Source organism: Stigmatopora nigra, chromosome 11 (genome assembly GCF_051989575.1).
Source record: "Stigmatopora nigra isolate UIUO_SnigA chromosome 11, RoL_Snig_1.1, whole genome shotgun sequence".
NCBI classification, from domain to species: Eukaryota; Metazoa; Chordata; class Actinopteri; order Syngnathiformes; family Syngnathidae; genus Stigmatopora; species Stigmatopora nigra.
In genome coordinates this window covers 10140199-10167754 of record NC_135518.1, presented here as the reverse complement: position 1 = coordinate 10167754, position 27556 = coordinate 10140199, and the positions used below count along the sequence as shown (strand labels likewise).

The window sequence follows — 27556 nt, the reverse complement described above, 5'->3', positions numbered from 1 at the left end:
TGCCTGTTTAAGTATTGTTGTTAAATGGCTTAATCATAACACATAATGTTCACAATGGCAAAACTGTTTTTCAACTTAACATTCATTTATTTATTTAAAAAAAAACATATGCTAGTAGGGATCTTTCCCACCAGGTTTTCCAATGTTTCAGCTGCAAATCCTACAGCTGTCATTTTTATTTAACGGTTCTACAATGCTACAATTACTACAAAGGATTTGGGAAGATAGGAAAGCCTCAGATATGACAAGGCAGAGTGACTGTGACGTATTAACTCATTAACTGTCATTGACGATGATGAATAGCAAAAGATAGCCTCTTCATTGAAATGGATTAGGCGTCTATCACTGTCAAAGTTGCTGATATACAAAGATTCACTGTCTGTCTTCACAATTCAATTGAATTCGATGTTGTCAATGGAAGCCAAAAAGTTCATCATCGGCTCGTCCAAGACTAAAAAACTCATTCAGACTTACCTTCACCTTGTGCGGATTGGCAACAATGAGTTTATATTGCGTTTCATACAAGCTTGCTTTTATCAGATAATCAGTGTTGACAGTTCATCTGGCCTAAGCGGCTTTAATTAATAAAAAAAAGACTTTGAAATTCAGCATGAGCTGAAAAAATAAAGGAGAAAAATGATGTAAGGTGGTTATCTTTTTATGCCATAGTTAAAACTCTGGCTGCTGATGATAGTAAAAGCTTCATAAAGTCGACAAAGGACAAAAAAAAGTGCCAGTTGAATATACTTGGGATGTTCCACAAGAGGCAGATTTCTGCTATTCATTAAAAGTATTGAGGAGAAGCAAAAGAATTTGCTGAAGCTTGCTTGCAAAGAACTTGAAGTTACTGCAACCTTCACACTCAAATAGGGTCAGTAATTGTGAATCTGACAAAGCGTCCTCTGCAGAATTCCAATAATTCAAGCCATGAATTCAAATCCTATAAAATGAATGAGTCATAATTATCTGTCATAGTCTGCTTGGCCTAATTCCTCCTTTGGCAATACAATTTGTTATATCAAGCTATATGTGAATTATAAAAAAAATGCACAAGATTCTATGAAATAGTACATTTTTCTGCAACCCTAGTCTCGACGTTTATATTACTATACAAAGTCCAAACTATAATTTGTCTTCATTTATAAAAGCCTGCAATTCCATATTTCACACAAGTCCTGCAGCAGCTAAATTGCGACAGCTCATTACTGTATATCTACCTGATTTTGTATTCCTCTAAAACTATTTATGTCTGAATAATATATGTGCAATTAATGACCACAGGGAGGTATGTAGTATGCTTGTTAAGGGTTTACTGGAAGTAAACTATGTATAGATAAGAAACAACACTATGCTATGATAAAACACAGTTAAAATCATCCTCTGAATTTACCGTTTCAAACAAAACAGTTTCTTATAGACAATGACTTTATTTTTCTGTTACTTAAGTGTGTTCAAAGCGTCTATGTATTGTTTTCCAAAGGAGCTATAGCACCCTCTGATGCCCTTCATTGGCAGTGACTGACAGTAGTACTGTATATTCCTTATAATAATACTCATTCATGATTGACTACATCATCTTTATAACTCACACAAAGCCAAGTAATTAATCATACTTGGACAATGACAGGAATTAAATATAAAAGCTGTCAAACGAGTCAAATTCCTCTGTGGGGCGTAATATGATACGTTTGTTATCTGCAATGTTTTACTAGACATCCTATCTGAAGATTTCACCCTGATGCCAAAATGTGATTAGATTAATAGAGTTAATGAATACAGTCAGACAAAAACCTACATGACCGAATGACTGACATTATTAATCAACCTTTGTTGGGAATACTGTATCAGAGCATTTGTACACATAGAGCAAATTCCATATCCGAACACATGTCCGTGCAGTCATTAACCTTTTGTCACCACGTTGTTTTGATTTTAAATATTTTAGTTGTTTTTTCTAATCTGATGGGAAGATAGGAAGCAACCTAAAATTACAGAGGTAACTACAATTCACATTTCACAGGGAAAAAAATACATGGATAAATAAATGTGTGATTCTAATAATTAAATTAATCATTAAAATTATTTGTTTTTTTTGTTTTTATTATTCATCTAACTAATCAGTGAAATAAACTTTCTACAATTCATTATTTAAAAATATATTGATGTATTATGAATGGATTAAACTTAAGTTGATGTTCTCAAGGAACCCTCACGAGCCTCGTGATGATATCCTGTATTAATTGTGTGCAGTTAAATTGGCCAAAGAATTAAATTGTTTTAATGATTACGGGTCAACTGTGCTTTCACAAAGTTTATGGATTGTCTGCATTCCAGTGCGTTCACTCCCAGTTCTCGAGCACTTGACCACAACTAATGGACTTGAGGTCGTTAAACTCATTTTACAATCATGTCTGATAACAGCCAAAACACATTTATAATTCCAGTCTCTTAATCGTAATACTAATATCAAATATTCCCATTGTAAATCACCTATTAGGTATTCATATGAAAACATTTGGTTCCTCAGTTTAGAGTTGATTTTTTTCTTTTTGTTTTTAAGATCCTGATTTAGTGTTTAACATTCTGTTTACTGTGGAAATAGTGCTGAAACACACCTTATCAGTATAATAGGACTATAGATAATAGTAGAAGAGGAGGGGCATAGGTTGTCTTATTAACTCCTGTTGTGTTTTTGCTGAAGAAACCACACATTGACTGAGAGCCGCTCAGTGCAGGTACCGTACAATCTTTTTTTCTTATTCTTCCTCTGTATCATTATTTAAATGTAAATCCACTTTTTTTAACATGGATAACCCATTGATTTTAAATGGTGTGTTCCATTAATTCACCTCACCGTCAAATTACAAATCAAATCTCAACTTGTACTTATTTACTCATTATATTTGTATTAGATTTCTCCTGGTACTCAGTTTACATCACATAAATAACACAATGATTGGTTGATTGAAAATTCTTAATGAGTATGAAATAAAATGGGGAATTATAATAATAATGTTTGTCTGCTTGTCATCTGCCTTTTGCTTCAAGTCACTCTGACCCTGAGCAGCATAATTGGTTGTAATGGATAAAAGAATGGAAAAGAACACTGAGAACACAAGTTCACAACTCATCTACTTTATATAAAAAGGATGAAGTCAGTGTGGTCATTTATTAAGCTAATGTAAGCTATCTTGATTTTGCTCTATTTCAGGAGAGATATGAAGAAAACGGTGAAATTTACACCAACTGTGGCACAAATTGGTGAGTGGATTTAATGAATTAATAAATACATCTTAACCAACATAGCCCAGTTTAATACACTGTCTAAGCCACTTTATATCAACATAGATGAAGATTAATGATTCAGGCTGGCTGTTTTCCCACATTGTTAAATATTTTTTCTCATTTGCAGACAAACAAAAGAAAAAGTAAGTTTTGTGACTAATCTGAACACAAAAATAATATTTCAGGCAATGATATTAATTGAACACAATATTTACAGAAATGAGAAGAAAAATAAAGAAGACAACACACTCAGTGTTGGATACTTTCAACTGGTAAAGACAAAAAAAACGTTTATATTATATTAGGATTCCTCCCTTGAGAAGGTTCACCCTTAACAATGTACTTTATTTTATCCAGTTTCGATTTGCAACATGGAAGGAGATTGTAATGATGTCAGTGGGGAGTGCGTGTGCGTTAATACATGGAGCCGCCGCCCCTCTCATGCTTCTTGTGTACGGCATGATGACCAACACATTTGTGGCTTACGAACAGGAAGTTCAAGAACTGAAAGACCCAAATAAAACCTGCCAGGATAGCTTAATCCACTGGATAAATGGCTCAATTTATGAGCCTGGTGAAAATGTTACAGTTGTCTGTGGGTGAGTCGTCAATAGAAGCCAATGAGTTAAAGTCAATACATACTAGTACTTAACTAATATGAACTATATAATTAAATTCTCTTGACAGGATAGATATTGAAGTCCAGATGACTACTTTTGCATACTACTACATCGGAATTGGACTAGGTGTTTTATGTCTAAGTTATTTTCAAGTGAGTATTTTATCCATTTTACCCAATTCCAGCAACATAACTTGACTTTAAGTATATAATTAATTGTTACCCCTCCAGATTGTTCTGTGGGTAACGGCTGCTGCAAGACAGACTCTGAAAATCCGAAAGACTTATTTCAACAAAATCATGCAAATGGAAATCGGATGGTTCGACTGCACTTCCGTTGGTGAACTCAACACAAGATTATCCGAGTGAGGCTCCCATCTGGAGATAGGGCGTAAATCAATGTGATTGAAAAAATGTGTTTTGGAATTCTTCTCAGTGATATCAACAAGGTCAACAATGCCATCGCCGACCAGGCGTCTTTCTTCCTGGAGAGGCTCTCCACCTTTGTGTTTGGCTTCATGGTGGGCTTCATCGGCGGATGGAAGCTGACTTTGGTCGTCATTGCCGTGAGCCCTTTGATTGGCATTGCTGCAGGACTGATGGCAATGGTAAAGTTGGAGCTCGTACACAATCAAAATTATTATGAGGCGGATATTGTGTGCATTTTCCTCAAAATGTCTCGTAAATCAGGCCTTATTTCTGAACTTTATGTGATTATTTATTCTTTCAGGCAGTGGCCAGGCTAACAGGACGAGAGCTGAAGGCATATGCAAAGGCAGGTGCTGTGGCCGATGAAGTCCTTTCGTCCATTCGGACTGTTGCTGCATTTGGTGGGGAGGACAAAGAGGTCAAAAGGTAGTCGTTTTTTTTTTTTCCAAGGGCCGCAGGTCAATCAAGTCTGTGTTTTTAAAAAATGCAAATATTCAGGTATGACCAAAACCTTGTGGACGCTCAAAACTGGGGAGTGAAAAAAGGTGGGATTATTGGAATCTTCCAAGGATATCTGTGGTGCATCATTTTTCTTACATATGCCTTGGCATTCTGGTATGGATCAAAACTGGTCATCGACGAGAAGGAGCTATCTCCTGGTACTCTTGTTCAGGTGTGTAAAATACATGTAGTCTTTTACATTCATTGCACTTCCATGTTTTCTTTTGACAACTATCTATTTTTACAGGTGTTTTTTGGAGTCCTGATTGCTGCAATAAACCTGGGTCAGGCCTCCCCTTGTCTTGAAGCCTTTGCTTCAGGCCGTGCAGCTGCAAAGTCCATCTTTGAAACAATTGACAGGGTACAACCAGAATCTCTCCATTTACAGTTGAGAGATGGCAATTATCATTTGCCATTTAATTGATTTGACAAGTTTTTTTTCTTCATGTTTGTGTTGCATTTTTTCTTTTTTTTAACCCACAGGAGGCAGAAATCAATTGCTTTTCTGAAAACGGCCATAAACTAGACAAAGTGAAAGGTGACATTGAGTTTCATAATGTCACTTTCTTCTATCCTTCCAGACCTGATGTTATGGTAAATCTTTTAAACCAAACAGATCCACGCTGCATAATATCATACAATAACTAAACTCTTTTCTTTCAGATTTTAAATGACCTAAGTGTACAAGTCAAGGCAGACGAAACCACCGCTTTTGTTGGCCCGAGCGGTTCAGGGAAGAGTACAGCAGTCCAGCTCATCCAAAGGTTTTACGATCCAAAGGAAGGAACAGTAAGACATTGCTTGCAAATACTACATTCTGGATTTGTTGTGATGTCGCTTCAACTAGTAATACTCTCACTCGTAGGTAACTTTGGATGGCCATGACATCCGCAGTTTGAACATCAAATGGCTCCGCTCACTTATTGGAATCGTAGAACAGGAACCGGTGCTGTTTGCCACAACTATTGGAGACAATATCCGTTTTGGGAAACCAGGAGTGACCATGGATGAAGTTATCCAGGCAGCAAAAGAAGCCAATGCCTATAATTTTATACAAGATCTTCCACAAGTATGCTCAAGACATGATAAACATACATGCAAATCTTATAGTAGTCTGTGGATTTTTAAAGTAGGGATTTAAACAGTCCTCCATTCTTATTTTCTAGAAATTTGACACTTTGGTGGGTGAAGGTGGAGGTCAGATGAGTGGAGGGCAGAAGCAAAGGATTGCTATTGCCCGAGCACTGATCCGGAATCCAAAGATTCTTCTCTTGGATATGGCGACCTCAGCTCTGGACAATGAGAGTGAAGCAGTTGTCCAGAAAGCATTGGAAAAGGTATACAAATGTCACTCCTCATTCTGTCTCCTAGTTATGTTTCAGAAAATGACACTCTTAATTGCAGGTACGCATTGGCAGGACCACCATATCGATAGCCCACCGTCTTTCCACCATCAGGAAAGCGGACGTCATTGTCGGATTTGAACGAGGACGGGCCGTGGAGAAGGGAACTCACAGCCAGCTTTTGGAAAAGAAAGGCGTCTACTTCACTTTAGTCACCCTGCAAAATCATGGTGTATCAAACACAATTAATGGTTAGTTTGTGGATATTTTGATTCATTTAACCTCCACTTTTGTATATTTTCTTCAATGAAGATTCATTTTGAAATGCCTAGATGCTGCTCATGGAGATGCCGATGAGAAAAACTATGAAACCAAAGTGAGGACTTTTAGCCGAGGCAGCACCAGGTCGAGTAAAAGGTAGATTTAAGTCAAATGAAAATGTGACAATGTCAAGGAGATAATTTGCTTCTAGACTAATGGCTACTCATTACCAGGAACTGATAGTGCATAATAAATTAGAACTGGGAGCATGCTCCATTTTCAGGATGGGAGCAATTGCTCCCAGTCAAAATGGACTGTACATCTAGTGCTCTCAATGTCAGCCATTGAGTTCATGAAGTTTTTTGAGAACCGATGTTTTTGAGGTGCCACTGGCTGTAAAAAAATTGAGCACCACTCCAAGCGAACTAATGCATATTATTCTCTCTCACAGGAGCTCAATCCGACAGCGATCTCAAAGCAACTTGTCCAGTGATTTTGGCCCCGACACTGTATCGAATAGCCTTGGGATGCTTTCTAGCCAAACGATTGTCCCGGACATTGTATGTGTTTTCAATGTGAAAAAAAATTGCCTTCCTATTTTATAATTGAATCTGGATGGTTTAATGTGAATCTTTAACAGCCAGAGTATGAAGATGAGGATGACGAATATCTTCAACCGGCCCCACTTGCACGAATCCTCAAGTATAACCAGTCAGAGTGGCCCTACATGGTATTGGGATCTCTGGGAGCTGCGATCAATGGCTCTGTAAACCCCATCTATGCTGTGTTGTTCAGCCAAATTCTAGGGGTAAGATTGTGTGTAGTTGAATAAGAAACTTGAGAGATCGACCTGTTGCTTTTTTCTTTTATGTGTGCAGACCTTTGCTTTAGTTGACGCAAACAAGCAGAGGGAGGAAATCAATGGAATATGCCTGCTGTTTTGCATTGTGGCTGTGATAAGTGTTTTTTCGCAGTTTTTACAGGTACGTGCTAATAAAGATACTGTAAAACAGATGGATAGATTTTCATGATTGACTTATGTTGCAGGGGTACGCCTTTGCAAAGTCTGGAGAGTTGCTGACACGTCGTTTAAGGAAGTTTGGCTTTCAAGCCATGCTGAGACAAGATATTGGATGGTTTGATGATCTCCACAATAGCCCGGGAGCTCTGACCACAAGACTGGCTACGGATGCCTCCATGGTTCAGGGTGTGAGTAGAAATTATTTTCACAATTTAATTTAATGATTTTAAAAAATTACAGAGATGGTTCGAGTGGTGACTTGTAAACTTCTGTATGTCTCAGGCCACAGGATCCCAGATTGGCATGATTGTGAATTCGCTTACCAACATTGGAGCCTCTTTCATCATTGCCTTCTACTTTAGTTGGAAGTTAACCTTGGTCATTATGTGTTTCCTGCCCCTCATTGGTCTGTCTGGTCTCTTGCAAGCCAAAATGTTGACAGGTTTTGCAAATGAAGATAAAAAGGCAATGGAGGAGGCAGGCCAGGTTAGCCCTACCACAGTTTTACACTTATTGAATCCTAGAATTCAGTTGTGTATATATTTTTTTTACAGGTTTCCAGTGAAGCCCTCGCCAACATCAGAACCATTGCAGGTTTGACCAAAGAGACCTCATTTGTGGAGTCATATGAGAAAAGACTCGAGAGTCCTTATAAATCTGCCAAGAAACGAGCCAACGTCTACGGGTTCTTCTTTGGCTTGTCCCAGTGTGTCATCTTTATGGCGTACGCTGCTTCATTTCGATATGGAGGATATTTGGTTAACTCTGAGGGGCTTCCATATGTGATAGTTTTCAGGTGGGTAAAAATTGGCTCTATTATGGATGTTTAACTTGATTGTCAAAAACTAATTAGTGCTGGTGTATTGTTTCTCTAGGGTCATATCAGCAGTAGTCATCAGTGGGACTGCATTGGGCAGGGCTTCTTCTTTTACTCCAGATTACGCCAAAGCCAAGACGGCTGCTGCTCATTTCTTCAAACTATTGGATCGGAGCCCAAAAATAAGCATGAGCGAAACAGAAGGAGAGAAATGGGTTTGTATTCATTAATATTTCAGCACACAGGCGCAGTGCTTTGACGTGGATAATTCTACAGTGATGTATTTGCTTATTTCATCCTCAGGAGCACTTCAAGGGCGAAATAGACTTTGTCAACTGTGAGTTTACCTACCCGACACGTCCAGATGTGCGCGTGTTGAAAGGCCTGCGGGTGTCTGTAAAGCCGGGTCAGACGTTGGCGTTTGTGGGGAGCAGTGGCTGCGGGAAAAGCACTAGTGTTCAACTCCTGGAAAGGTTCTACGACCCGGATCAAGGGAAAGTGGTGGGTGAATGCACATCTTCATTCCCAGATGAATCAATTCGTCGGAGGTTTCCGCAACACTTTCCCACGTTTGATTACAGTTGATCGATGGTCGGACGTCTAACTCAGTGAACGTGCCCTTCCTGAGATCTCAGATTGGCATCGTGTCCCAGGAGCCCATCTTGTTTGACTGCAGCATAGCTGAGAATATTCAGTACGGAGACAACACACGCAATGTCAGTATGGAGGAAATAATGGTGGCAGCCAAGAAAGCCTACCTTCATGACTTTGTGATGACGCTGCCAAATGTGAGTGTAAATCTCTTTCCTATAGAAGACAAAAATAAATCAAAAAATAGATTAGAAAATGTTAATACTTGATCATTTATTTAAATTATTTATGTGTTGATCATTCCAACTAGCCCTAAAATATGCAAATACTAACTTTGAGGTATGTTTTGTTTTTTCTTCCTCTCAACCATGGAACACATTCTTAGAAATATGAAACTCAGGTCGGTGCGCAAGGCTCCCAACTCTCAAGAGGACAAAAACAACGCATCGCCATTGCCAGGGCCATCGTTAGGAACCCCAAAATTCTTCTCCTAGATGAAGCCACCTCAGCTCTGGATACGGAGAGCGAACAGGTAGCCACTTTAATACACCAGCTCTACCACTGCATGAACTTGACATGATTGGTTGTTGTTGTTCCACAGATCGTCCAGTCTGCTCTAGATGATGCGAGAAAAGGCCGAACCTGCATCGTCATTGCTCACCGGCTCTCCACTATTCAGAATGCAGACATCATTGCAGTCATGTCACAAGGCGTTGTCATAGAACAAGGCACTCATGAAGAACTCATGGCCAAAATGAGTGCCTATTACAAACTGGTCACAACTGGAGCTCCTATCAGTTAGAACCAAAGGATTCACAGAAAATGGTGTTCTATTGCAAAACTCTTCACTCAATTATTTTTTTTGTATACAAAAAAAACTTGAATTTGAACAGAGGTGTCTAAACTGTTTGTTTCCACCGCACATTTTGATCATTATTTTTTAATACAGTTAAATATGTGTCACATGGATTCGGTTGAGTTGCTTAGGTTCTGTGGTCGTATTTTTAATGGTGGAGTAGATCAAAACTATTATTGGCGGATTGCACTGGGGTCTATCTGGTTATTCTCCCCGCTGTGTTTATTTTTTTGTATGATTATTTTGTAGTTGTATTTTCCATTACAATCTTAAGTTGTCCACCAGGCCTTCCCTCTTGTTTGCCTGCTTCCCGCTCCTGTGTTCTACTCCGCTGCGAAGCTGAGGGGAATCATCACACAGACAGAAAACACTTCCATGATGACACAGCAGGTGAAACTCATACAATCTTTTAAATAGGACACAAGGAAAAACAAGAGAAAGACATAATCTCCAAATACAGTACACGTTTAACCAATTAGTCGAATTACTAAAAGGATCATGCAAATACTGCTTTGTTAACACTTCATCAGACTACTTAGAACACTTATGTAATATCAAGAGGTACCAGTGAATGCTTAGCAACTATTCACAACTGGAAAAAACACCAAAAAGATGCTGCTCACTAATGTGTTTACTAATGCAAATTGAATGAAATCAGAGCCTCTCTTCAGCGTCATTACAGTTTGGCTGATTCATCGGAAAAGTACAGCTTAACCTTGACAACTCAAGATTGGGTGTTTTGTTGATATGCAGCAGGTTGACGGCATTAATTGTAATAGCGCAAACACTGCTGTTGCAAGTTATGTAATAAGACTGGAGAGATAGAATCAACATGTACCTTATATGGACTCCACACATTTATAATCTGATGCATTGACGTACTTTAGTGTGATTTTTTATTTATTTTTATATCGACTTAAAACCTTGCAAGGTGTATAATATCAAAAAAAATTGTGAAAGTGAATCCAATTTAATGTTCTAGACATTTATTTATGCATCCAGAGCCTGCTTTAGGTTTTTGTTTTCTACACTGATTAGCATTTTGTGATTATAAAAAATATAACAAAGTCACATTTCAAACCACACAATTTATTAACTTTTCATTTGAAACAAATGAAATATTTAACATAACATTTCAATGAGCATAAAATAATAACAAAAATTTATAAACATGTATAAAAATGTCATAGATGTATATATATACAGTAGATGAGCAAATCATTCATTTCATATAATTAAAACTACTTTTTTTTTCTTTTAATCAAGTTTCCTGTCATCATCTCCCATCATCAGGCGAACACAGTAAGGAATCAGAGCGACCACAACCAATGGAATTGAGGCGCTCTTACAAAAAGACAAGATGTAAAAAAGCATCTGTGTATGTGTGGGTATTTTCAAAACATCAAATGCTTGAAGACTCGTGAGAGTGGCGGCTAAACACATGAGCTTAAATCGCGTTTTCTGACCATTTTTGCCTTTACACGTCTGAATGAACGTCTCGGAGTTGACTGCCAGCCCCAGTCCGACCAAGGCTCCCAGGTTTCGCACCAGCCCGGCGAAGGGAGTAGTGTCAAGGTGAATCCAGTCTGGGTTGGAGCACCACTGCCTGGCTTTGGCCACTGACCACAGGGGATCCACGCCTGCCAGGGTGAGCAGCAGGTAGAAGATCATAGCGATGGAGAAGAGGACAACGTTGGTCTGGATGTATGCTTTCAAGCTTGCGTTGGAGACTGAAGGGATGCGTTCGAATGCCTCTGCGACCATCATACCTAGAAATTGCCAAAGGTGAGTGTTCATCTATTGGATATTTTCTTTTATTTCCCAACAGAGCAGTTGTTTATTCAGTGGTAGTAGATGTAGATGTAAATTTCACTCGCAAACCAGATAAGTCTAATTATTCGGGGCAGTGGATATCATAAGATACTCTTTGAAGAAAGTAAAGCACTTTGAAGGACATCTGGGAGAAAACTCACCAGCTAGAAGGCCAAGGATGACCTGGTGTGGGAAATGTGTTGCTATGAAAACCCTGGAGATGCAAACGCTTAACTGAATGACCCAAAAGGCAGACCACAAGCAGGACCTCAGAAGCCAAAACCTGGAAGAACAGAGCGCAAGAGTAAAAAAAAAATGCTCAATTTTTATTAATCATCATGTGTCTGTCCAAAAAAAGACTTCAGATTGGGTTGATTTTTAAAAATTAGATATTGCAAGCTACTTTGTTTACAAGCTTACTTATAAGATAAATTGAATATTTTATAAACCTAACCATTTTACTAGCTTCTCGTTTCAGGACCATTACAGATAAATCTGTTTTGACTTGATTTTAAAATATTCTCCTTCCTCCTTCAAAATAAATTCTACTAGCTATTTTGATTTACCTTTTGAGCACAGCAGGTTGAATGGAGTTGAGAGCAGAAGTGATCATAACATACCAAACACATGATGAGCCCATAGCATGACCAGATGGACTACCTGCATGAAAAAAGAGTTAGTCAGATGGCATAAATGACTTACATTATAGCATTTTACCGGATACGACATTCTTGACACTGACCTGGCCCTGTTTCACATGTTATGTGAAATTGCTTCAAATGGTGAAAAGATTCATTATGCAAAGAAAAAGGGGGGTTTTCCTGCACCCACCAATAAGGCCGCTGTCCGAAGAGAATCCTATAATCAAAGTTTTCTCAAAAGTCACACCGATGACTGCTATGAGAAAAGCCAGTTTGGATCTATATGTCTTACCATTTGAAAATGAGATTGAACCAGTCTCCGAAAACAGCCGCCCAAATCATCTTAGTACCCACACTATGACTCAGGTGGAACCAAAGAGGGAAATATATACAGAATATATTTCGAGGGTCACCCACTGTTGAAATAAGGCTGAGGAAATCACGGTATTCTCCGTAGCTGTTCTGGAGATGCTGAATAATCGACACCTCATGGCTATAGAGGAACTCCATGGCACTTGGACTCTGTCTCTGGTGGACACTGAAAAACTAATGCTGTGACCTGGCTCAAAATCACATCAGCACATCTTGGATAGCTTTATATCTCAACCCAGAGTCATGATAATAAATCATTCATTCACACCATGGCAACTACTGCAGGCTGTTCAGTTTGCATACATGAAATCTTCCCTGTAGATGTCATGAGGGTTCAGCACTTTGGCGTGTTACAAAACTGCTAATGCCCTTACGGTCAGCCATTAGATGTGTTACACTTCATTGCTTTTACAATTGTTAAATATTAGCCACTGGAAACACAAAAACGGAACGCTCCACCCCAATGTAATCTCTTGGCGCAGCCAGTCCCATTTGTTAGTTCTTTTTTTCATCTGCACAGCTGGTCCCAGAGAAATAATAGAGATGTTCAAATGTCACACTGTTTAGATTTGTAATAATTATGTTGTTTTTTTCATTATTTAACCTTGGAAGATTAATAAGAATAATAATATAAAATGAGTGTGTCCTCACTTGACTCATGTATTGGACATTCACCAGCTAAATATAGAGAAATAAACATTTATCCATACCCATGTTTTAGGCTACAGCACCCCCCGCGACCCATGTGTGGATAAGTTATATGGAAAATGAATGCATGAATATATAAATAAAATATAACACAATTGTATTTGTCTTGCATTTCAGTGAGTTCTTTTTAGTATCTTGTATTTTTTTTACTCCTGTTTGCACTTTTTTTCTAATTCTATATTAAAACCTGACACCTATTTGTGTTTTTACTACATGTTCCTGTGTTATTGTATTCAATCAATATTTGTGGACTTAAATATCTTGATTTATTTTCACTAGTGAATAATTTGAGTGAATATAATATATTCAATTTCAATGTATATTTGTTTCCATTTGCAGGAGCAGTAATAATTCAAGGTCGCTAGATGGCGGTTGTGAATTAATACGGTTTAAAAATCTCCATTGAAGACTGAAAAAGAAGAAGCAACCAGAAGTTCCGCCTCTCTATTTCCGACCAATTTCAAAAACAAAGCAAAGCGCCAAGTTTTGAATGTAGTGAGCACCAGGACGTGCGGGTTTGGTTATTTTACGCATCTGATCACGTAAGTAGCACCGATCCGTTTACAAATATCCCTTAAAGTGATCGGAAATGACCTAAGTGCATTTGCTGTAACCTAAAATGTGCTCCCATCAACTTCAGAGCCTAACGGCTGCAGATTTGTTCAACGTGCGTCTGTCTTGCTTAACCTAAGAGCGCCTCCCTAAAAGCACAGTGCGTTTTTGTTTGTTTACATTTTGCAAAAGCACTAAATGTTGTCCATTTCCATCCAACAGGGGTTCCAAACATGCAGTCAATTAAGGATTTCAACACAATTCTTAGTTTTGACAAAACCAGAGATGATGCGTACAATTCAGCGATGAAAGTCTACAAAGAGGATGTTGCTCAGCAGATCCACTTTCATAAGCAGTTTCTCAAACTGTCTCGAGGTACGATCCACTTATAATAAAATGGCCAAAAGGCTCATTGCGACACTTCTTTGTGCTTTTGTGGAATGGATGATGACTTTATTCCATCTATTCCGCACAGAGGAATGTTACAAGATCTTCGCGGGCAGAGATGGGGTGGTCGAGAAAATTGATGTAGTCAAGAAAGGTGAGCATTGCTTTATTGGACAGTTTATTAAAAAGAATTGCTGATATTTATTAGATTGTCATTTAACCTGTTCAATGTATTGCATGACAGTTCTGTCCTCCTATAAGATCAGATCTGTACACTCTAAATATTCCTTGAACTTCATCTTATAGTATTTCTGACGACCAGTGATTATTGGTGTTTATACTAGGGATGTACCAAATATTTGATTTTTTCATGTTTTGCCAATAGCCACATGTTTAGACCAGTAAATATAATCTAAAAAATGTAAACAGTAAATGATCTATATTTCTTTATTTTAAATTACAGGAAAAACATGTCTTTTGTTGGTTTATTGATGTTGTGCAGGTCTATTATACGTGCATTTTGCACTTGATTCCTGCATTGTTTTTCAATCTATACTCTTTATGTTGCCAGTGTTGCAGAAAAATAACGCATTAAAGCAGGAGCTACAGCGCAACACCACAAACATTATTTCAGAGCTTGAGCAGAAGCAAATGAAGAAAAAGATGATTATCCAGAAGATTGAGAAGCTGAATGAACAAGCCAAGAATAAAGAGTGTGAGTTTTCTTTAAGCATCATCATCCCATTTGATGGATTTTTATTTTAATTGCCTGTTTTATTCTTTCTCTCCTCAGTAATGAAGTCCCAATATAAAGAGAATCAGGACCGATTAAAAAACCTGGACTTTATTAGATTATTTTTTCAAGATCAGTTGCAGTTGGAATTGCGGACAATTATTGGCAAGACAAATTTATTCTTTATCTTGATTATGTTTAAAGTTTCAGTAGTTTGGGTTTAAGGTTGTGTAACTGTGCCTGTTTTGTTTTTGGGAAGATGGAAAGTTCCAGTTTGTGTTTCGGGAGTTGGGCCCGGATAACAACAGTCCGTTTGTCCTCACAATGGAAATCAGGAACAGGTCATATCAAAGTAAGTCCCATCATCAAAATATATACTGTACTGATTTGATAGATTCATGTTATAAATTGCCTTCAGATTTTTAGTTATTGCATTTATTTAAAAATGTGCATATTTTGGGTTCAAAAAGTATTTGAGGTTCCAAGATGGGTTTGATTTGTCATTTTTGTCAAAGGATCAATGGGACAATTCAAATGTGAGTTATAAAAAAATGATCTGAAAAATGTTGTTTTGTTGCTGCAAGCTTTCTATAACAAGGCTGTGTAAAATTGAACAAAATCCTTCCATTTTGCAGTTGTGTCGTGTGAGCCTTCCATCGAGTCTTTGCCAGACTTGGAAAGACGACTTCAGGAAACCAACAACCTGGCAGTTTTCCTGTCCAACGTGAGGTCATTGTTTGTTTCCAGAGCTCGCGGGATCTAATTCAATATGTAATGAACATTTTTTTTAAATCATATCTATATAATTGTTTTTATTTAATCAACAAATTCGCTACATTTTTTCGTGTGCATATTTAGTCAGTTCCACTTTACAGCTGTAGATGTCAGTCAAGCTTCTGATGATTGGATAGTGCTTGACACAGGTAACTCCTTAACATAGGTTGAAGGGAAATGACCCGTCTGGCCGTTAAGTGCGCCGAACCACCATCCATTTTCTTCCTTTGTATAAATATCGAGTAGATCCCCTATGAAAAACAGATTATAGTTCACACACATCATTTTCTGCTTTTATCGCCTTTTGTGCACCTTCTTTTAGAGGTAATTCGTCTGCGCGTTGTGGTGCAAAGTTGTACAAAGCCTTGCACTGTCCCACAGTGCAAACGTCTGGCGTTCTTGGAACTGTCGATAATACCATTTTCAAATTTAGTTCCATGGTTAGACTCGTGTCCCAAATAAACCTCCTTTACAGGACTTACCGTGTTCTCTAGGCTCTTGTATGGGTGTTGAGGTTTGAGCAAGGTCCTCTGATTTCTGGAAGCTAGTCGAGGGTTCTTCACTGAGATGTTTTGTGCTCTGAACAGGACCTTTGTAGATTATGGATGCCCTCAGGGAATGTCTGGATCTGAAGGAAGTTCTCCTGAGTTTTAAGGGGCGGGCCAATTGCACCACACTGTGCTCTGAGTCCTAATGGGAAAATTAGTAATATACCAGAAAAATATTAGTGTGTAAGGTTGATGCCCAGTTGTCATAAGTTATGAGTATTAGTAGTTAATTATTTGCCCTGCATTGGCTAGAAGAACCTATTTAGACTCTTTAACCCATCACCCTTGAAATTGTGCATGTTCAAATGTTGTCTTTATCCTAAATAGATTTGTATTGTAATGTACTGTTTTATGCAAAAACAAGACACTTATGCTGGAATGGTTTTGGTATTAATGTAAATAGTTGCTGTAGGTTGAAAAAGCTAATTTGCTCAAATCAATAATAATGTGAACCTAACGTCCTTGACATGATTCAGATGGTTGGAATTGTTGACAATGTGCACATACCTTATCTTTCCACTTAACAATGCTGTCACTAAATCGATGTAAGGACTGTGGTTTCCCCTCCAGTTGACACAACGAGATGGAGAGTTTATAGTGCGTTGCCTCCAGGAGGTCCAACTTCAGAGTGTTCTGCACGCAACAAGATGATACCTCTCAGCTTCAAATTTAACATCCACATAATCCAAAGTGTCACGCAGCATGCACCTCATCGAGCTGCTGCTCCGTGTCCTCCAGGTTTCTCTGGTTTGAGAAAGAAGGGTTTTCCGAATAGCTTTTCATCAGCTTTTCAATCCCTGTCACAAAATAATGTCAATGTTTTTTAGTCCGACAATAGCTTGAGGTCATTGGCATGAGTAGTGATTGTTGCCTTCGCATTCTTTCTTGGCTTTTGACATCCCTTCCTCCAAGCGATGAATTTTGACTTTAAGGGCTTCTTTTCGCCGTTCTCTGTCCATCAGCGATTTGCTGTCTTCCTCCTAATATGTTTAAAGAAAAAAAATACAAAAATAATGATCACACTTGAATTCAATTGGCCCAAATATGTATCAGTAAATTTGAATATAGCAGAGACTTACAAAATAATCCGCCATCAAAAATTCTGCCTTCTCTATTGTTGTAATGTTGCTCTCCTCTTCCAGTCTTTGTATATCTTTAGCCATATCCACTCTTTGAGACAATAGTTCTATCTGCTTTTGGCCCTGAAACAGTCACATTCTTAATCAAGACATTATCATTATAAGACAAGAATAATTCACAATGATAGTGTCATTAATTACATATTACATGTTTGAGGGTCTGCCCAAAACTAGACATATGCAAGTTATATCTTGTCAGCATGTTGCAGAGTACTTCAATACGTTGTTTCTCGAGCTCTTGTGCAACCTGAAATGTGGAAAAAGTGACATTTCATTTTGAGGTGCTTTTTAAATGTATTGCATTTCATGTTTTCATACCTGGTAGCAGTTTTTCAGTGTATTTTCCCACTTGAGTCTCATCTGTTGACCCTCCATATTGGTCTTGAAGTACTCCTCATCTACTCGTGCTTGTAGTTCTGCCGACTTTGTTAGACGGTTCAACATCTAAAAACAGTCATGGACAGTAAACTCATTGCTACGTAGGTCAAAACAACAAAATATTATATCTAGCTTACCTTTTGTTTTTCTTTTTCAGTCGATGCATGCTTATTAGTCTCGACAAAGTTGAATAAGCCTTCGTGCTCCCGTGTTAAGCCAGCCAGTTTCTTTTTGGTCTGATTTGGAAGATGGCAAACATATTAACACAAGGACTTGAAGTGCAGCACTTTTTCTTATAAACAATAATATCAGGATCATTTTGGCTTTATTATCCTATGAATAAATTGACAGATACACAGCTGTCTTGTATCTATTTGAAAGGGCTTGACCTTGAGCTGCTCGGTCCAGTTTGTCATAACGAGTTTGCCCGTTCTGTCGATTGCATTGTCGAGCTGTTGAAGTAAAGAGAATGTTCATCAAGAGTCGTGTTAGAAAAAGATGGAGATGTTTGTTTATGCTGTGGTGTTGAGATAGAAGTGACCCTTCAATAGTCTGGATTTGCAGATTTTTTTGGCAATTGGTTTGAATGTCGTGTTGTGTTTCTTTCAGCCGATTGACTCTTATTTAGTTGCCTGTTTTCCTTCTCTCTCAAGGCACAGCTTTTGTATTTTAACTACAAACAAAACAAAAAAAATAACACACAGGCCTCTTTCTCTTGTTATGCTCATCTAAGACTTGACGTAATTCCAGAATGGCCTCTTGCTGAAATGCATTTCCCAATGATCTAAAACAAAAAAAAAATAAAATATTTGGACACTTTGAGATAAAATGCTTGTTTAGTTTCAAATGATGCGTACCTGTGGGCATCTGCTCGTGAGTACATCTCATCTGAGACTTGACACCAAGCGCTAAAGACCGATCTGAAAGCAAGAAAAAGTTCAAGCTTGACACTACACCGTCATGTGATGTCACACGACACCATTTATGACATCTTGAGACACAAAAATACTGCATCCCTTACTTGTTGGTCATCCCTTTAGAAGCCCTCATGAGTTTTCCAGCTAATTTTTGGAGACCTTTGGAATGATTTTGTTCTAGCTCAGCCCTAAAATAAGGAATAATGAAGTTAAATGCATTAGAATTTATCCTTTAGGTTTATTCACTGCTTTTACCTTTGCTGTAAAACACTCATGAGTTCTTTGCAGAAATACTCGCCATCTTTTGCCACTCGTTTGACGTTTTGGTACAGTTGGTTATACTAAAATGTAATACACGAAAGCATATTTAACATGTCACCCCCGTGTTCAAGCTAAAGACTTAACAGTAGAGATAATTTAGAAAGTAAAATGTTTGACGCAGGTACTCACAGAGCAGTTGCTGATATAGTCCTTCATCTTAAAGACTGGAGCAGTTTGTTGACTTTGGACTTTGCAAACTTTGACCTACCTAAGTCACTCATGCGGAAATAACCTGCGTTGTCTATGGACTTCAAGGAAAAATTCTCACTAAGCAACTACAATGTTTGAAAAAAAATCCTATACTTGTTAATTAGTTTTATTGAAAAAAAACCATCCAAATAGCTTATTGCATATTTTTAAGTAGAAGAAAAAAGCATGTGGTTAAATGTTTAAGTACTCTAGATAAAAAGTCAGCAAACCTACTTTGCTTAATACTTGCAGATTTGCATCTTTTTTGTGAATTATGTCAGGTTGCAGATCCAAAAGTGTCAGTAGGGAAGCTCAGAATATTCCTCAATCATCACACACACATTTGCAAGGATATTTCTTATTTTTATTTATTGAAGAATTCAAAATTGTGACTCCCTCATACAAGGGCCACGATCAGAAATGCGCTGCATGACTTAACAAAATGCTTTGACAGGGAATACAGCATCTAGTCATATCTGGTGCACACAGTTAATACTGTTGCTGACATCTCGTATACAGCCTAAGTGGACAATGTTTGTCTTCCCCGACCAAGGAATGGCAATTCCACACCTAACAGCCCACCATTTATCATTTTGGCAAATCTTTGGGGGTGTAGCATTTGAAAATAAACATGAAAAATAAATAACATGAAAAGATATAAACTTAGAACGCGTGCACACCCCCCCCAGAATGCCAGACAGCTGTGTATCGATCAAGCATGCTTACAGCAGTAAAAGTTGATGAAACAAACGGCATGAATAGATTTTGAATGTTGAAACCGAAAGGAATTTAAATAAACTCGAAAACAAAATGTCCAGAATCCGATAAGTGATGTTACTGTTGTCTCTGCATTCGCACACGGATGGATTGCTGTGTAGATCTGATGCCATAATAATGCCTATGTCAGTGTTCATCTGGGTAGGAAGTGCCTGTCAGGTAGCCATTTGTCCCTTGAGGCTTGTTGGTCCCATTGGTGGCGTTGTTATGGTTTTTGTGTTTGGCCGGAGGGCAGTTGTCCTCGTCTGAGCTGGACTCGATGTCACTGCAGTCGTCCTTTGAAACCTAATCAAACCACATTAAAAATGGCAAGTGGGTTTTGGAATTGGCATGTTGTTGCTACAGGTTCTGGCATTGGCCACTGGGAGGCACTCAGAAGGACACTAACTGTTGTTTTGTATACACACACACACACTCTGGTGTTTAGTGTATTTGTGGAGTGAACTAGGAAGGCTGTTCAATAAGTAACTTAATGTTTCCTTTTCAAAGAATAGCTCAAGTGCTATTTTTAAGCCTTATCATACAGTTTCAAGTCATAGACCAATGGAACAAAAGAACAGCTAGTGAAAATTATGAAGTATATAATGGTAGGTTCCATTTATTCATCTTTTAAAGAAAAATCTTGATTAATACATCGACTCAGGCCCACAAATTTTGAGTATATTGCATTCAACTACGAAATAAAACATTACTGGCAGTAAATCGTAAATCCTAAAATCTATAGCATAAGGTTAAAAAAAAGTTACGTTTAAAACAGCCGTCAAGGTTAAAACTTAATTTACTTACATGTAAAGGATTCCATTTCCCCACCTTGTTGGTTGCAGGTAGCAGAAAGAATAGAAAAAAAATAATTCATCATTCTAAATATTAACTGACCCAATCATTCCATAACATGCGTGGTATGAAAGCTGCATAGCAATTTTTATTGTAACTTTTACCTTTCCTTTGGAGATGGCCTGGTATGCTGTTTTTACGATGAGGTAGGACCAATAGGAGTGAAGAAGCTGCAGTAAAATTAGTAGCAGGTTGAAGACCCACCAGGATGGGTAGGGCCCAACAATGTCCCAACTCTCAAACAAGGTTGTATTTAAAATCCTAACAAAAAAAGAGGAAGTTGGAAAACATATAACAGCAAGGATATGTGAAAAATGAAGATTTATTGCTTGGAAAAAAAAATCACTTGAGCCTTTTATAAGAAGTGTTTGAACGCAATTGAACGTTCTGATGCCATGGCAACTGCTTGACAGCATTGAATGCTTTTTACAAGTGCCTTGGTGAACGATATGTATGTGACATGTTGGTAAAAACACGTTGCATTGCTAAGACTAATGAATGAGTAAAATATCTAGTTTGAGACTACATCAGATAAATATAGACATAGGCAATAAATCATGTTTCCCTTGCAAAAAAACAAGAACATTGGCCACATTACGACGTGACATTAGCAATCAAATGTCAGAATAAAACGAAGATCTAAAAAAAGGAAACCTTGTATGATGAAAATAGACAAAAATCCTTAAAATTTGCCTTGACTGTGTAACTCACCCCACCCTCAGTTTTTTTTCCCTCAAGCCATGAACCATAATCATCTTTTCATTTATAAAGTTCTTCCTTTCTCTAACAATCTCTAAATCACCGTAACCATAGTAACTATTCCTTAGCAACAATATTCACAGATATGGGCCCAAAGTCTAAAGAAGACATGTATTCATCTGTTTGTTAAAAGACACACACTTATCAGCTAAACTGATCTTGCTTGTATATAAAAAGCACTATTCAGTGTTTCTTCTGCTTTGAATGATATTTTATACAAAGGAGCCTTTGTCTTGTGCTTAGTGAAAAATAATATCCCATCTTTTGCAAAAATTGCTTCAAACTATAAGCCCTCAAAAGCATGCCTTGCAGAATTACTTACCAAACTGGGTAAACTGCTAGTCTGGAACATATGAAGAGCATTGCAAACATTGCAAACAGGAGGTTGCACAGTATTTGACATTTGGCATAATTAGCCATCTTGGCAGCCTAGGGAAAAACACAATTAATATATACTATATAGTAGTATATATCTCCCTGTTTGATACATAGTGGTGCCCTGAAATGTAAGATAGTCGACTAATCTTCTATGGCGGCCATGTAAGGCCAATGAATCACTAGATTTAGCAGCTGTGGTGGAAAAAGAATTTGCTTTATGAAACATTACTCGTCTCCCACTTCATAACACTCATTAGTCACTGTCTTTGGAAAGGCAGAGTTATTTGATGAAGCTATTTTAGATCCAGCAGGTATATCAAATGAATATTCTTAGAGATTTTGATTGAATGGGAATTTAGATAAGAATCCTCCTTTTGGGGTTTTAATTCCTATACCCGGCCTCACCTCTATTAGGACGTCAGCTGCGTCGTGAAGGCACATGACCAGAGTTCCTACTCTGGCCATGTTGTTAACATATGAGAACGTGATGAGCGAGATGGTTGCCACGTGATGAAGGAACATAATTAGGAAATCCTGCAGATACAGATTGCAACAATGTTAGAATTGTGGGTACAATTATTACAGTCTCCATGTGTGCTTAAAGCAATGATTATTTAATGCAACCTCAAATTATGATGGTTATTTTAGGACATAGCAGCTTCAAGGCGTCTTACTTTAATTGACAGATTAAACGCTAAAATCTTGTAGCTGGTTAAATTGTGCTATATAGCAATGTAAAATAGTTAGTTATGATTTTTGAGGTTCCTTTTAGAAATATGTGAGGTCATTGTGTTTTTACATTTTGGATCACTGTTCTAGGAAAGAATAACAGCCCAGTATTTGTAAAGCTTTAGAAAGAGTGAGCCATCGATCAAACCATAGCAACCGAAATGTCAGCGCAACCAGAACCAAGCCAAAAAAAAAAAAAAAAAAGATGAAAGGGACAAGAAGGATGTAGAAGACACAGAATGAAAGCCATGTGAGAAAAGTGTAGGGATAACATACTGAAATTGGCAGGGGATGCAGAGGACCTCCTCAGTGTAGTGCTGTGCATGAAAAAACTGAAAGGAGAAACAAAAAACAGACAACATGCCGAGAGTCAACACAGAAATGACAGAGTGAGGGCGAACACGCGGTGGCAACACGCGTGTTGTGGTCAGGGGAGACAAGAGTTGTGGGCAAGGGAAGGGGGTTGGTGACTGGAGACAAGAATTAAATTGTGGCTGGGAGGCATGCATGCGAGTAACAGTGCATTCAACCAAATTTGTAGGTGACCATGTTTATGATGGTGGGGACAAAACAAAATCAAAATGACTGAAAATGGGTTGATATTGTTCAATGCCTTTTTCCGCCTGAAAATTAGATGATTAGGCGAGTAAAAAATATGAATCTTTAAAAGCATGTTGTCTTTGATTGATACAAACAAGGAGAAAATTGGGCATAATGGGGTGCCTTGAGATATGAGTGACTGCCTAAAAGGGTTTTAGAGATATGAGTCATTATTGCTGAATTTTCCTTACTTGACATCAAGCAGCAGTTGGCAACAAGAAAAAAAATATTTATGAAATATGTTTTAATTATTTTCATTCTATTGAAGTGTAAACTATAATTAAAAATGTTTTGCTGGATTTTTGGGGAGGGGGAATGGATTAATGCCATTTATATTAATTTCAATAGAGAAAGATGGTTTAACATATGCGTATTTGAGTAACTGGATCCTAACGCTTATCTCAAGGCACCATAAAATTCTAATTTAAATTCATTTGAGCTGTCAATGGCAGTGATTTAGTTCTAAAATACGACTGATAGCTAAAAAGGAAGCCATTAAAAAACGAAACACTACAGAACCGGTACAAACCCATGCAACTACTCGCCGTTACCTTCCTCCTGATGTCGGTGAATTGAGAAAAGAGCAAGGATAGGTAGAAAGACAGCTCCAGTATATAGTAATAATGGATATCCACTGTTAGTGCCTGCAAGAACAAATGAAGGCACAATGTCACAAAGATTCAATGTCCAATGTTTAGTCTGATATAAGTAAAATAACATCATACCTGGTATGGATAGTTGTACCAGCATTCCTTAGTGTTCCACAGCCAAGGTGTCTACAGACAAGAACAATTTGTGTTAATTTATAGTTGCGGTGTAGTCATCAGAGTACAACCCATAATTTCATACAGGTAATCATTTCTTTTTTGGGGGGGCTTTTCTTACCTTTTTAAGAAAACGCACACCATATGTAAAAATGTAGAGATAAAATGTAAACCTCCACCTAAAAGAATACAAAAAAAATTGAATGAGAACATATATATGTTGTACTTTATATTGTTTTTGTTTTACAGGAGAAAAGGAGATACATTTCCTTCTTAGGCAAAATTAGAACTTAACTCGGGGTGTATGTTGAAGTTGTGTATATATAGTTGCATGCATCATGGCATTTGGAACGTCAACTAAGCTGGTTATCAGATTGACATCTCTTAAGTCTTATATTTCTTCTGCTGATGGTTGTTCTTGACATTTACTTCATGAGAAAGTAATGGTGGTGGGCTTTGACGACGTCGTCGATTACTACTGAGCTCGTTTAAAGTACTGTTTTCCCAGAGTTGGTCAACTGTGTCACGTGATGGCGATGCACACACTTTGGGTTTGATTAAGGGACATTGTAAAGAAAATTAACTGGGCTTGTCTACCTGGCACAAAGTCAAGACCGTTGCATAGCAACTGCTTCGTCAAGTCCGCCATCAAGCCCCCCCTGTTTTTTTTTCTTTCCAAGTGCTGCTGAATAGCTGTTAGATTTGCACAATCACAATGACTCACTGACTTTGCCACGAATAGACTTAGTTTTGTTCTGTTGTCAGAAATTGGATCGTGCTGTCGTTGGCTAATTTTTTTTTTTACCAAGAGAGTGGGTGAGGTTACACTGCGGGACACAAGGCCTCCCGTTACAAAATTAAGTCCGTCTACACAATCAAATGTACGTCAGACAAAGAGCTGTTCAAAAGGATTTGCTTTGATAAGGATAATGAAGCTGGTTTATGGGTGACATTGTCAAATAGGGACATTCATTATATCAGATAGTGGATAATATTTGCCATGTTGGCAATATGCAGCTTTGTTTTATTAAGTAATCTTTCCATTTCTTTTTAATATTGCGGGCTAACTTTGAATAAAAACCCAGTTAATGGCTTTCAAGGTTAGTAGAATGGAAAGAATCATATAAAATGACCTTAGATCTCAATGGATAAATGGGCTTTTACTTGTAACACTGTTTCAATCGCCTAATGATGACGCAGGGTAAGGGGCAACTAAGGGCACAAGAACTTGCTCAAGGACACAAAGACATGGCCAAATGCCAATCTTGGTATTTTTGTCTGTTGTATTATAACCAGTTATGCTTAATCATAAACAAAGCAGCAATGTTTACTTCATAGTTCTAAAGGTGTCATTATGAGGACAGAAAAAGTAGCATTGCATTTGAAATATTGCCTTACATGCTTTCGCAGAAGCGTGCAAGAGTGCTCGGTTTCTCTTGGTTGCGTCTTTGTCGAAACCAGCGCTGAATGGTCCGGACATCCCAATCGAGCTGTTTGGACAATCCTTCCAGCCTTTTTTCATCTGGATGCTGGTTACACAAGAAAGGTTTTCATGTTTTTGATAGAGCACAGATTATTGACTTTGTACCACCAGTATTACCTTGGTAATTGCAGTGAAAACCTTCTCCAAGATAGCATTTGGCTGAGCTTTTTGTGGCCCGTTGGCTTGTATCTTTAGCCCCACGGCACATGGCCTTGCAATGAACCTGAAATGGAAAAAGCAGAATACGATTAGTCATGAAAAAACAGTCCGATGTGATTCAGTCTTTAGCCATTTTATTTCTTTTCACCGAGGACTTTCTGTATTTAATCACATATCGGAATGAGCAGCTCACTTGCTAAGTACAGGGAATCTACAGAGACCACTGAGGTCATAACATTTGGTACTTATATTAAGTAAGGTCATAGGTTAAATCCTATAAGAGCTGACCAGCTAGGAAGCAGTGTACATCACGGAATAAATTGCCAGCCAATCAGATGACACATAGATAAGCAAGCATTTATATTTAAGGGCATTGTCGGGTATTTTGTCTTTAACGGATCCAGACTATTTACATCACCTTAAAATAATCGGCCAGGCAATCTTTTGAGATTTTTCAAGACCAAATGTAACTTTATTTTTAGATATTGCAAAATTAACATTAAGTACACATGATTTAATTTAGCCAATTAAATGCACGCAGTTAGATGCCTCATGCAAAGTCAATTTTAAATAAAAACAAAGCAGGTAACCAGATTTGTTTATCTAGCAAGTGGCTATAATCAAATTCAAATGAGGGATGGACTGATTGCTGGATGGATTTGAAACCACATAATAAAACATTTGCAATACTTATCAGGTGACACTTTTCCCTATAATGACAGTCATTTTCCAAAAGTAAGTGGTATTTTGGAGTGCCTTGTATGCACGGTTGACCAACATGAGAAGATGCAGTTTGATTTAATGATGACATTTTAAACCCGACCCACCTGATAGTGTAGAGGTTCACTCACATGACTTCTGTGTGGTCTCGATTTTCGCTAGTGGTGTTATAAATATGAGTGTGAATGTCAGTTTCTCTCTATGTGACTGACTGGCGACCAGTCAAGGGTCTACTCAGCCTCTCATCCGAAGTCGACTGGGATAGACTCCAGCAACCCATACGAGGATGCTCGGTATGCAAGATGAATGAGCAAAATTAAAACGAGATCCTGCAGCAAGTTGGTGATGGGACCACTAGTTTGGGGCATCAATGCACCGCGTTCTAACGCTGCGGGCCTGCAGTAGGGATGAAGAACGCCGGTGGAGGGGGTGGGGGGCTTAGCACCAGCCAAGGATGCCATTGTTTAAAGTGGAAGAAGCAGTAGCATCATCATCAGCTGTTTTATAAAAAAAAATAGAACTCACCTCTCAAAGAGAAGCCGCACCATGAAGATGCAGAAGGCCAAAGGGCACGCTAGATAGAGGTCCTCGGCTTGCGGGAACGTCGCCTCATCCGTGTTCTTCAAGTCAGCCCACGTTACGTTGTGGGGGAGCCAGAAACGCTCGTTCCAGAACCATGCCAGGATACCGGCCATCTCTCCACGCAGACTGACTGATAAGACACCAGTGATCCGATGGAAATGGATGATGAGATCGAGATCGCGCGCGGTGCTGATGCAGCTAACAAGGATGAAGGACTATCTGGCTGGCTGTCTTACTGACTGACTGGTCGCGGCTGAATCGACGGCCGTCCGTGTCTGCCAAGCTCCTCCAGTATGGGGAAGTGGACCAAGAAGGATCCTCGCACGGGATTGGTGCGCTCGGATGTCACACATAAAACCAGGACGTGGTCACTTGTTTTTGTCCCTTGAATAACCTAGACAACCAAGTAATTGGTGTTTATCACATGTATGCACTATTTGCAAGTCAATATAATAATATGTGCATTATGCAACGCTCTTTTTATTTAAAATTGATTTTAAATACACTTGCGATGCGAAAGAATAGACTTATATTTTTTAGTCGCGTCAAATAGCAATGAATCTTGGTAAACCCTGAC

The 27556-nt window shown here is 38.3% G+C and overlaps 5 protein-coding genes across 5 annotated transcripts; 2 read left to right on the top strand and 3 right to left on the bottom strand.

The window, feature by feature from the left end:
• The first annotated feature begins 3508 nt into the window (after positions 1-3508).
• Positions 3509-9830, top strand: abcb11a (ATP-binding cassette, sub-family B (MDR/TAP), member 11a). Its single transcript, XM_077727736.1, has 25 exons — positions 3509-3557; positions 3643-3884; positions 3973-4057; positions 4136-4269; positions 4341-4512; positions 4635-4759; positions 4832-5006; positions 5082-5195; positions 5318-5428; positions 5498-5623; positions 5700-5903; positions 6001-6171; positions 6239-6428; positions 6510-6594; positions 6890-6998; positions 7079-7246; positions 7317-7421; positions 7486-7647; positions 7742-7945; positions 8014-8255; positions 8335-8491; positions 8580-8777; positions 8858-9064; positions 9253-9399; positions 9469-9830. The coding sequence occupies exons 2-25, from the start codon at positions 3673-3675 to the stop codon at positions 9667-9669; spliced, it is 3804 nt and encodes a 1267-aa protein (XP_077583862.1). The 5' UTR covers positions 3509-3557; positions 3643-3672; the 3' UTR covers positions 9670-9830.
• Positions 9831-10980: 1150 nt separating this feature from the next.
• LOC144204036 (glucose-6-phosphatase 2-like) lies at positions 10981-12863 on the bottom strand. The gene is made up of 5 exons (XM_077727739.1): positions 12469-12863; positions 12278-12393; positions 12102-12195; positions 11697-11818; positions 10981-11492 (listed from the first exon to the last, which is right to left on the bottom strand). The coding sequence occupies exons 1-5, from the start codon at positions 12684-12686 to the stop codon at positions 10981-10983; spliced, it is 1062 nt and encodes a 353-aa protein (XP_077583865.1). The 5' UTR covers positions 12687-12863.
• A 771-nt stretch (positions 12864-13634) lies between these two features.
• Positions 13635-16179, top strand: spc25 (SPC25 component of NDC80 kinetochore complex). The gene is made up of 7 exons (XM_077727740.1): positions 13635-13798; positions 14031-14183; positions 14284-14349; positions 14767-14910; positions 14989-15093; positions 15188-15280; positions 15564-16179. Exons 2-7 carry the CDS (start codon positions 14042-14044, stop codon positions 15689-15691), a joined length of 678 nt encoding a protein of 225 aa, XP_077583866.1. The 5' UTR covers positions 13635-13798; positions 14031-14041; the 3' UTR covers positions 15692-16179.
• On the bottom strand, positions 15219-19211 carry nostrin (nitric oxide synthase trafficking). Its single transcript, XM_077727738.1, has 16 exons — positions 19135-19211; positions 18940-19025; positions 18789-18872; positions 18625-18687; positions 18470-18551; positions 18157-18219; positions 17905-18003; positions 17708-17833; positions 17538-17636; positions 17330-17452; positions 17122-17230; positions 16959-17047; positions 16758-16883; positions 16185-16392; positions 16015-16107; positions 15219-15953 (listed from the first exon to the last, which is right to left on the bottom strand). Exons 1-16 carry the CDS (start codon positions 19159-19161, stop codon positions 15817-15819), a joined length of 1614 nt encoding a protein of 537 aa, XP_077583864.1. The 5' UTR covers positions 19162-19211; the 3' UTR covers positions 15219-15816.
• Positions 19212-19546: 335 nt separating this feature from the next.
• Positions 19547-27287, bottom strand: cers6 (ceramide synthase 6). The gene is made up of 11 exons (XM_077728645.1): positions 26923-27287; positions 25636-25741; positions 25434-25564; positions 24157-24214; positions 23997-24047; positions 23823-23915; positions 22348-22476; positions 21887-21993; positions 20910-21066; positions 20758-20781; positions 19547-20256 (listed from the first exon to the last, which is right to left on the bottom strand). Exons 1-11 carry the CDS (start codon positions 27090-27092, stop codon positions 20098-20100), a joined length of 1185 nt encoding a protein of 394 aa, XP_077584771.1. The 5' UTR covers positions 27093-27287; the 3' UTR covers positions 19547-20097.
• Between the last annotated feature and the right edge of the window lie 269 nt (positions 27288-27556).